Consider the following 11,922-nt stretch of genomic DNA (forward strand, 5'->3'; position numbering starts at 1 on the left):
GATAGATAGATAGATAGATAGATAGATAGATAGATAGATAGATGATAGATAGAAAGACAGATAGATAAATAGATAGTAATTTAAGGCTTGTGAAGCACTTCATAATTGTTTTCTTATTTAATCTTCACAGTGACCCTGTGAGGTAGGTGTTATTGTCTTCATTTTATAGAGGAGGAAACTGAAGCAGAGAGACATTAAGTGACTTGCCCAGGGTCACACAGCTAGTAAGGGTTTGAATTTGAACTCAGATTTTCTTGACTCCAGTTCCAACACTCTATTCACTCTGCTGCTTGTCTGTCATGTTATGTCTGCATTTGTAAGTAGTCATGAATCAGGTATAAATAGAAACAGAATAATGAAAGTGACAGATAGTTGGACTCATCTAGAACGAATGATTTCAAGTCTTTCATCTGATATACTGGCTATATGATCTAGGCTTCACTATTCACTAGATGATTCTTATCACAGTAGTTATAAAGGCCAAGGCCTTCCATTTTATCCAGGGACATCTCCAGTCATTCTGACCTACATTTCACCACTGGACCCAGATGGTTCTGGAGGAAAGAATAAGGCTGGTGACTTTGCACAGCCCTTCCTCGCTTAAATCTAATTGACTCGGAAGTCATGACATCACCTTCCTGATGTCATTGATCCTCTTTGAGAATGAAGGACAAACAATAATAACCTATTAAAATGATGCTTAGCACTTAATAATAAGAGCTTGATAATTGTTGCTTGTTGCCCTTTAAGACTATAAAATGGAAGTAAGATACTGATATGCATTGGAAGAAAAAATTTCCTCATTTTGGAGTTCCCTATATGATTGGAATCATGGGTTCAGAGTATCCCTAGATGAAAATACATACAAGAGTTAGCTAACTCTATGAGTCATTAAGTTAGGTGATAAAATATATTCCGTTATAGAAAAAAATCTTTAGCTAATATTCACTTATTGGAACATATACATCCAAATTCAGTCATTCATTCATGCACATTGAACAAGTACTTTCTTTATGCATAACACTATATAAGACTCTAGGGAATATGCTGTTTAGATTAGAGGGGAAAAAAAGCCCCAGTCCCTCAGAGAGTTACAGCCTAGTAAGGGATCAAAACACAGTCACCAATATATACTTTGTGTATGTAGAATAACCTACACCTTTAATAAATCATATCCTGAACCATTAAGGTATAATTGTTGATTACCTGGCATTTCTTTACCTTACAAGTCTTTGAATTAATATTTCTAGCAAAGTGATGTGGAGCATTGAAAATTTACAAAAATAAAGCATAAGTTTCATTTTTAAAAAACGGAATTTAAATTAGTCAATATGTATACTGATAATTGTAGACAGTTGCATTCCCATAAGGACTAGAGAACTGGTCCTGGAGTAAGAGAATTAATTTTAATTCTCTCTAATCCTGCCTTAGTCACTCATGAACTGTATGATCTTGGCCAGTTCCTTTAAATCACTGAGACTCAATTTACTCATCTGTAATGTAGAGATAATTACAGAACCTAATTTAGGGTAGTTATAAAGATCAAAAGAAACTGTCAGTCAGTGTCTACCTATCTTACATAACCTCTTGATATTTATATATTATATATTGCTTATATGTACATATCCATATATGTGTGTTTTCCATATACACATACATACATAGGGTTCTTTGTAAATCTATTTATAATATAAAAGTTAGCAATTAGTTCTAGGAAGTGTTTATTTTTATTATCTTATCGCCATAACTTGGTAGGCAAAGAATAATTAATAATAACTAGCATTTAAATAGTGCTTTAAATTTTGAAAAGTGATTTCCATGTTATCATATTCAAACTTTATAATACTTTTATGAGTTGGGTTAGCACAGGCCCCCATTTTACAGATAAGAGAGCTGTGGTTCTAAGAATTATAGGATTCTGTCCATTTGGTAAAAGATCAGACTTGAAATCAAATTCCCTTACTCCCAAGGCCACAAAGTCCAATATGATATACCCATCAATAGAATATAGAACATTCAAGAACTTGTGCTCTTTGTGTTTATAAAATCTGAGAGTACAGTATGGTACCATTACATTCTACACTAATAAAATGATAGGAATATTATTAAGAAGGCAAACATACATGGAACTACTCCATTTAGAAAAGAGAAAGAGAGGGAAGTTTTAAAAACTACTGAAATGTTTAATTAAAATGTTTGATTAAAGGCCTTTCTGTTCCTGATCTCTGTAATGAGAGTAGGAAGACCAGAATTTTGCAGAGAGGCATATAGACGTCAAAAGAAGTCACTTACAAAACTCGGTTGTTACTTTTCCGAATAACTTTGATGGAAAATGGATTGTCAGTCACTTCTATGTTATACTTTGTATCCGTTGCTGCTGGCTGATTAAATTCTTTGACATACTGATGGGGGACTTCATATCGTTTGTTGTTAGGGTCAGTTATCTGAAAAGAATCAAGATTTTTAAATCGAGTTACCATTGTTTTATATGAAATCAGTTAGGACTTAGCAAAAATATTCTTCCTGTTGATCCAGGAATCAAATCAATAACGGGCTACAAGTTATGTGTATCTAAGAAAATAAATGAGACCCTGTTTTCATTTTCAACTTCTGAAGCTATGTGAGGGCATATATTTACACATATGTAGAAGTGATTTTATGTGTTTAATGAATACAATAATTAAATTTTATGAAAGAACTGGGCTTGACTCCTACTTCTGAGCTTTCCTCAATATGTTCACATGGTTATGTCCCTTCATTTTCTGAACCTCCTTCCTCTAAAAAATGAGGATCATAATGCATGTAGCAGTAATATTACAGGGGTATTTTAAAGGTCATGTGTGTAAAACATTGTCAGCCACAGAGCTCTCTATAAATAGTAGAATCACAAGGCTATAAATGTATTGTTGTAACCGTTTTACAAATGAGTCAAGTAAAACTCAGAAGGCTATGTCTTACTCATGCTCACACAGCTAATAAATGTTAATAAATAATAGACGAAGCATTCAAACATATACCTTACTAGCTCAAAATAGAGCAAACTATATTTTACTCTGAGAATAATTTGTTTCACAATTAAAAGGATGATCAAATGTTATATTTCAATTTATCATTACAGGAGAATTCTATCTTTTTAACATTTAAATATTTTAAGTAGATTTCATCATGAAAATGATACACAGGTAATGACATGTGGATTCCACTTGGTTTTAAGATTTATAATTAAAAATGCTAATTTTCTTCCCAACTGCTGCAACTTGCTGATAACCTTATATTAAACATTTAGCATTAATAGACCACTGACACATGATGAAGTGGTCTTGTGGCCTATGAAGCAACAAGTTTTATTAAGTATGATGATCCAGGTACAAAACTAGGCATTCAGAATGCAAAGACAGCATGCAAAAAAAAAAAAACCTTCCTTCAAGGATCTTTCATTCCACTAGAAATTACTTGAAATTCCCTGTTTGGGAATAAGCTTCATTTTCTTTTTCTTCTCCTTTTTTTTTTTTGCTTTTGTTTTGGAGGGCAATTGGGGTTAAGTGACTTGCCCAAGGTGACATGGCTAGTTTTGTGTTAACTGTCTGAGGCCGGATTTGAACTCAGGTCCTCCTGACTCCAGGGCTGGTGCTCTATTCACTGTGCCACCTAGCTGCCCCCTTCATCTTTTTTTTTCTAAAGGAAAAATGATTTTTTGTTAAATATCAATTTGCCTACTGCTTTTCTTCAAAAACGAATTCCAAGACTTAGAAAACCAGACCTTGAATCGAAATCGATGGGCTGTTTGACTTTCCGTTGTGACTAAGACATTGTTTATGTCATTTCCAAATAGAGTAGGTGAAGATATCCTGCTTAGTCTAATTTGCATTCCTTTAAAAAGACAGGGAAAATCAGAGTGAGTATCTTTATTAAATTGTCCATTTCATGAATAGGTTGAAGCTTGAAGAGCAACCTAGTCCTTACCAGCATCAGTTGTCTGCCGTTGTTCGACATTGTAGCCATGATTGTCCCCAAAGACACACCAAGGGTAGGTAGTGTCATTCAGTGGACTCCAGCAGCAGCCACGCTGGGCACATGTTACCTGGGCCAAAATCAAACAAATGTCATTGTTGGTTGTTGGTTATTCCCATTGTGATTTTAATGTCCAACTACTTTCCTAAGAGTATTCTTGTTTCCTCCTTTCTCCAAATAACCTTACGCACAAATCCATTTCATCAATTGTTTCCGACGCAGTTAGATATTGGGAATTCAGAGTCTGTTATTAGACAATATAATTCACTGAAAGTTCCCTTTCAAGAAGTTATAAGGATTTTAGAATGATGCTCCCTTCCCTCCAGGCATTTCCAGTTTAATTTATTTTCATTGTTTTGATGTGGGTGTACAAAACTAAAGAAATGGTATATGCTGCTCCTGATTGGGCACTATAAAATATTATATCCCACATAGAATGCGCCTGGTAAGACTGAACATGTTTCCAGTCTTAAATTTAGAATAGAATTCCATAATGAGGGTCTTTTATTTACCTGTTAGGTATGGGGGGGGGCAGGAAAGTAGAATGATGGGAGCTGAAATAGCTTTAGAGATTTAAACTGTAATACTACTGAATAACAACATTGAAATAAGGGAAAGTCTCTTACAAGTTAATCACCTTTGTCTACCTTAGACCATATTGCAATATGACTTCCTTTATGAATATGATTAGTTTCCAAGTAGAGTTGTGTAATTGTAATTACTTTGCTAGGAAGACTATTAACATTTACAAAATCATCTTTCCCCTTCCCTCCTTTAATTTTTAAAAGTGAAGATCAAAACTGTATTTTAACTGTATATGTATTTCTAAACCTCCAAAAATTTATTTTGAAGGTAGGTCATGGATCAGCTTGCAGGTGGAAGGCACGTCCATTCACAATTCATCTTCTGATATATTTTGAACTATTAGCTCAAAAGCTATTAGATGGCTCCTTAGCTTGAGTCACAAGCACCTGACCTTCAATTTATATTCTAGTCTTTTATCAGTGCAAATCCCTTATTTATGAGGGGGATTACTTTTATCTGTCAGGAGTGGTGACTATGAAATGACGCAATTAGAAGGAATAGGGCTGATGCTTTTTAATGATACAGACAAATATAGAGCAGATATATCAAAAGGAAATTACAAGAAGGAAAATCAATGAATTTGAAGGTTTACTAATACCAGTTGCTATTGAGGGGAAAAGATTAAAAAGTGATCACCTATAAAGATTTTAAAGTCTCTTTATGGTAAAAATAAGAAACAGAATGGATGTATGGAAATCTTTCTTGGTTCCAGAGAAATTCTCACTGCCTATACCCAACCCTTACATTTCACATGTGACTTCAGGAAAAATGCAGCCTTTCCTCACACTTTTTGGTAGGCATATCCCTTTTTATTAGAGATTTTGTTTGAATAAACAAAACACCCTGATCTAGGAGCTCTCTCAAGTTTCTGGTGTTAGAAATGTAAAAATATTCCAAAAGAGGGCTTTAAGGATCTTTCCAGGTACACCAGATTGAATGAAAAAAAACATTTGACTGAATGCTATCTTTTAAAGAAAAAGATGATAGATTCAGTGCTGGAAACACCCTGAGAGGTTATGTAGTCCAATCCCTTCATTTTATAATTAGGGAAACTGAGACTTAATAAGTGACTTTCCCAAAGTAACAGAGCAAGCAAAAGAGCCAGCACTTGAACCTAGGTACTTTGGTCCTTAATCCAGCAGTTTTTCCATTGTTTTCCCAGAAAAAAAAAATGTCACAAAGAAAACTTATTTGAGTTTCCTACATAGACTTTATTCATTAATCCAACTAAGGGACAGAAGTATCCCAGAAATTAAAAAGACAACAGGACATCAAGGCTGGGAACACATGAGCTTCTTGCATTCAATCTTATGTTTTTGATAGGATGTTAATTGAAAAAAAGTCTCACAGTAGTGGGTCAAATGCAGCCTAAATTATATACAGATATCATAAAAATGGGCCCAATGTTTTTATGTCCAACTATCAACATTTGTTCATTAATTCAATCAATGTGTATTAAGCACCTACAATAGGTAAGACATTTAGAATCTAGACAGCATAGAGATAATACACCCTCAGAATACAGCCTCAGAATTGTGAAATTGTAACATGATGGAAAGAACACATGAACACAGGAAATTGAAAAGATAGCAATATTTTTTGAACCTCTGTGGCAAGTTGGTCTGGTATGCAGTTTATTCTCCCATTTATATTGGTAGTCACATCACTTGGGCATGCTCCTGGAGTAGATGGGGTTGTGTCTCCCGAAACGACTTCTAAAATAAAACAGATGACATACTATTCCAATGTTTCATATTCCATGCTGATGTCTGTTTTCAAGTAATATAATCTTAGTTTCATGACAACACAAGTTTAGGTGATAAAATACAAATTAAGACTTAGACTACTGCTGAATCCTATTTTTTATAACTGATTATTAAGAGGAAGTGACAAAAACAACTGATATCTCTACCATACATTGAGGTTTGACAAGCTCATTCCATGCACGATCTCCTTCGGGTCTCATGACAGGCCTTTGAGGTAAGCTAACTGCATAGACAGGGTGTCCAAAAAAAGCTTACTTGCAATTCTAAGCTTTTGAAGCTTAATACCATACTAAGCCTTTGGGGACACCCCATATTTTGACCACATTTTACATATGAGAATATTAATGTGACCAGATGGGTTAAGTGATTTGCCCAAAGTTTCACATTTAAGAAGTGTCAAAGATGAGAAATGAACCAATTTTTTTCCCAAGTTCATGTCTTTGCACCATATGATTCTAACAACACATATACCTTGACACCACAGCCAGAGCCACACAATGGCTTCTCCCCTCGCTTATCACGTGGTCTTGAAGTTAAAAGAAATAAGGAGGTAGAAGTGTTCTTTCTCATAGTTCCTATTTATCCTGACTTCATCCTACTAGGTCTTGGGATTTGGGCTGGGGGTGAGGGGAACATAAGTAAGGAAAAATATGAGGTGGGCACAAAATATTAACTAACAATTTTATAATAGTTACTATATGCCACTGAACTAAGTTTGTTATGAATATTATCTCATTTGATTTTCACAACTCTAGGAGGTAAGTGTTATCATTTACAGCTAGGGAAACTAAGGCAAACAGAGGTCAAGTGACTTGCCAAGGCTTACACAGTTAGTAATTTTAAAGTACCTTATACATTAGTCTATGAATATTAGAAATATTGCTCTGGACAGTCACCATACTACATTTAGATGAATGCGGGACCTGGTTCAAAAGCCAAATCCAAAGAGGCATGATTAATATCTCAACCTCAGCTTGGAAGGAAGTCTCTCTCCTAGAGTACCTCAATGATCTTGGCTTGGTCCTCTGCTGTTGAAAAAAAAATTATCAATGACTCAGATAACAGTGTATATAAAAGCCCTACTGAATTTACAGAAGAGCAAAAGCTAAGAAAGATAGCAAATACAAGAAGATGACAAAGAAGGTGAAGAAGGAGAAGGAAGAAGGGGAGAGAGAGAGAGAGAGAGGGAGAGAGAGAGAGAGAGAGAGAGAGAGAGAGAGAGAGAGAGAGAGAGAGAGAGAGAGAGAGAGAGAGAGAGAAGCAGGTAGGACCCAAAACATCTTGGTAAAATAGAGCAGTTTGTACTCCATTTATTCACTCTGTCAATGAAATCAAAGGTCTTAATCAAGAACAAAAAACTAACAAACAAAAAAAGATGAATTCTTCAACAGATTCCAAAAGGAGCTTTATGAGCACAAGATAGCAGAGAAGCAGGTAGATGAAATTGATGAATATTGGATTTTATTAGGATGCAAACTCAAACAGAATCAACAGGATAATATAAATTTGGGGAGTCAACTATGGATTGACCTGTGATTTCATTATTATTGAGAGCTTCCTGTGTAGAAACCCCTTGCACTGATGTAAACTGACAACTTTCATTAATTAATAATTAATAAACAACATTTATAACCTGAGTTTCCTTGGACACTGAAAATAAATCTCTCAGAGACTTAGCCATGTTCACATAGCTAGTACTTGTTAAAGACCAGATTGAAATCAGTTCTCCCTAACTTTCAGGTAAGCACCCTTATCCCCATGTCATACTGCTTCTCAATATATCCTAGGTTCATATGTTTACAGAAGGCAGAGGCCACAATGGTGAAACCGCTTGAGACTATGGCATATAAGGAGCCATTGAAAGACTGGATTTGTTGTAGGAGTGGAAAGAAAGGAAACAAGAATAATAGGCCTCTTTACATATTTCACCACACTCCCAAAGACTTATCTGACTCTTCCTTAGTGTTATAAGATCATTGGTCTAGAGTGAAAATAGATTTCACAGGCCATTTAATCCTACCTCCTCATTTCACAGATAAAATGGAAGCCAAGAGGTTGAATGTCTTGGCTGAGATTACACGGGCATTAAACATCAGAGACAGGATTTGAATCTAAGACCTTTGGATATGGAACAACTTTCCTTTCTCCTGCAACATACATAACTGTGCTTAGAAAGCTAGGTGGCCTAGTGGATAAAACCCTGGACCTCCAGTCAGGAAGTTTTTGTTGCTGTTCTTGTTGAGTTGTTTCAGTCACATCTGAATCTTCATGACCTCATTCGGAGTGTCCTTGGCAAAGATACTGGACTGGTTTATCATTTCATTCTCTGGCTCATTTTACAAATGAGGAAACTGAGGCAAGCAGGATTAAGTGACTTGCTCAGGGTTGCTCTAAGTGCCTGAGGTTATATTTGAACTGACTGTAGGCCCAGCACTCTATCCATTGCACCAAATGACCGGAGTCAGGAAGAACTGAGTTTAAATCCAGTCTCAGATACTTGCTAGCTATGTGACCCTGGGCAAATTACTTAAACTTTCTCTGTCTCAGTTTCCTCAATATAAAAACAGATATAATAATAGTTCCTGCCTGCCAGGATTATTTTGAGAATTAAATGAGGTGACCTATGTAAAGCACTTGGCTATTATTTATGTGGTAGCTACTTGAAAGATAGACTGGATTCTTTCATTCAGTCTGAGAGGGCATAAGTAGGAGCGATGGGTAGAAGCTGCAGGAGATTTAATAGATGGAAGAAGTGACTAAAAATGAAAGTTCTTCACAAATGAGATGGGCGTCCTGCTTCCCGAGGGAGTGGGCTCCCCTTCTTTGGAGGTCTTTGAGTCAATACACAATAAACAAATGAACTCTTTAATGAAGGTACTGGAGAGGGTTTTCTTATTCAGTTAGAAATTTGACTGGATAGACTCTGAGGACCCTCCAAACTTTTAAATGTAAATCTAATTAGGGGAAGGTGAAGAAACCAAAGGAGAAGGAAGGGGGAAAAAAGCATTTAGATATTAGTTTAGCCCAAGAAAGATCATTCTAACCTGGAGAGCTGGGCAAAACATAAATGGACTGGCTTCCAAAGAAAGGAATTCCAAACCATAATGACAGATGGAAGTGGTCCCCCCTCATTCTATATCCTTCTTGGAAATGGTGCTGAAGGTATTCCCTTAAGGGAAAATGAACTTCCTCTCTCTCCTCAGGTCTCCCTCATTCTTAAAGTCAATCTATGACTCTATGAGATGGGCAAGACAAAACTTCAAAGCTAAAGAAGTTTGGCCCATATGCTATTCTTTCTCCTGACCTTTTCCCTAGAATTTCCCTGGAATGGGTGAGGGTGGAGGGTATAAGAACTCCCTTGTATCTTCCCTCCCTTTGGTCTTCCTCAGAATTCCCAAGCCAGTCACCTGCTCTGGGCTAGCACTGGTACTCAGACACTTACAAATAGAAATCCCAAATGAGGAGGCAGAAGGGATTCCAAGACCAACTTATCTGTCTAGTTACAGCTACAGAAGCTGAGGCAAGAGAAATTAAGTGATTTGTTTAAGGTCAGATAGGTAGCAAGCCTCGGAGATATGAATCAAGCTCAGGTCCTCAGCCTCTAGAACCAGTGCATCTTCTATAGATGACCAAATATGGATCCTATCCTTGGGATAGTATCTCTTTGAAATCTCCTCCCTCTTCTTCTGAGAGTTACAGGCACCATCATATGCAAGGGAGTGAGAAACATTCTATCAGTTTCATTATGTGCAGCAATATGCCAAAAGAATAACTTTAGTCATAAAGTTCACTTATCTCTCCCTTTATGCTCTGTGTAGCCTAGGAAACACTGATAGCTTGCTGTCTGTATGCTAGTATGTATTCTTACCTTTAACTGAAGGAGTTGATATATGTACGTGTGAATACACTCTTATCTTGGCCTAAATACTTTTGTGTACTTTGGTGATTTCATAGATACTTCGAATCAATGTACCTGCTGCAAATTTGAGTGTGCCTCTATTTATACATATTCTTCAGCTTTCTAGTGTGTATGTCTTTGTGTACAAACATGTAAGTTCAGATGTCAGTGTATGTGTGAGGGTGTATGTACACTCAGCTTGGACTACAGGTATTCATGTGTATTTGTCTGTACCCACTCACCTCAGACTTTGGGCATTCTTCTGTTTGTATGTCTATGTGTGTATGTTTATATTTGAACTTGAACTACAAATTTAGGTCTATATTCCTGGCACTTGTACATGCCATTGGAATACAAGGCCAGATGAATAATTCTTTAATAATTGTGTCTTGTATGTGTGTGTACATTTAAATTGGTTTACAAGTATTAATGTGTCTCTCCCTACACACTTACCTCATATTTTGCACATGCATGTGTGTGTATGTGTGTATGTACACACTAATTTCAGACTGAAAGAGACCTTGTCTACGTTGCAGGGACTGTGTCCATACCTCTGACTGCTGGCGCTTTTACTGCTAATACCACAATTAAGGCCACGGCAATTAAAGACACAATTACAAACAGGAAAATCAAGGAGATTTCTAATCCGCTGAATTTCTTCTTTGCCATCTGAAAGAAGAGAAAAGATAAGTTTTTGAAGTTGCTGTTCATAACAAAATTGACATTTCCAGAAAAATCTAAGCCCTATGAAAGCTGAGACTATTTTCTTTTAGTCATTGGATCCCCACACTGACCTTGCCACAGTCCTCAAACATAGTTACATGCTACATGACCTACATGCATATACACATACATATTTAAGATGTTTATTGATTTGAATGCAATTGATCATTTCTGTCATTATAAATTTATTTAAGGTGAAGATTTTTAACTTTTGCTGTTCTAAGTACTATACAAAGTGAATTATGGAGTTCTCTTACATGTTTACAAGGCTATAAAAATGACAATAATGACAGCTAACATGTAAAGAGCGCTTTATGTCTGCCATGTGTTTCATATGTTATATCATTTGATCTATTAAGCCTATTTGCTATGTACACCGTCAGATATGACAGGAGATTAAAAAAATAGAAGTAATTCCTCTCCTCAGAATCTTCAGATCTTGTTGGGAGAATCTTTGGATATATTGTGATCTCTGTGTGTGGGTGTAAATGTGTGTGTATGTATGTGTTTGTATATGTATATATACACATACATACATTTATATATATATATATGTATGAATGTGTGTGAATTATAGAATATATAATTACATAAGAGCACTATGAAGGGTTACGACAACAAATTAAGGAGAAATCGCTTCTAGCTGGGAGAATCATCGAAGTCTTTGTGGAAGAGACAATATTTGAGTTGGACCTTGAAAAAGGAATAGATTATTAAATCAATCCTGACAACTAAGTAAAGGGCACATATAAAAAGTGGAAAAGTCATAAACAAAAGTATAACTAAACAGTAAATTAATGAAATGAGACTATACAAAAAAGAAGTATATGGGTCATAGTTCTGGGTTTCTAATACATGTCATTAGGGAACAAGGCCAAATGGGTAATCATTGGTCATATTTCTGTAGTACTTTCAGGTTAACAAAATGCTTTACCCACA

The 11,922-nt window shown here is 35.8% G+C and overlaps 1 protein-coding gene across 1 annotated transcript in view; it reads right to left on the reverse strand.

The window, feature by feature from the left end:
• SI (sucrase-isomaltase) overlaps positions 1-10,929 on the reverse strand; it is a 110,563-nt gene extending 99,634 nt beyond the window's left edge. The window contains exons 1-5 of the mRNA XM_069083660.1: positions 10,812-10,929; positions 6,202-6,311; positions 3,964-4,081; positions 3,761-3,870; positions 2,293-2,444 (exon numbers count right to left, since the gene is read on the reverse strand). Of these exons, the coding sequence (XP_068939761.1) occupies positions 2,293-2,444; positions 3,761-3,870; positions 3,964-4,081; positions 6,202-6,311; positions 10,812-10,929 (608 nt within the window). The remainder of the gene's footprint in view (positions 1-2,292; positions 2,445-3,760; positions 3,871-3,963; positions 4,082-6,201; positions 6,312-10,811) is intronic.
• Positions 10,930-11,922: the final 993 nt, after the last annotated feature.

The sequence above is a fragment of the Petaurus breviceps genome, unplaced genomic scaffold (genome assembly GCF_028583685.1).
Source record: "Petaurus breviceps papuanus isolate PSGF00001 unplaced genomic scaffold, PetGlider_PUasm1.0 173, whole genome shotgun sequence".
Classification (NCBI taxonomy): domain Eukaryota; kingdom Metazoa; phylum Chordata; class Mammalia; order Diprotodontia; family Petauridae; genus Petaurus; species Petaurus breviceps.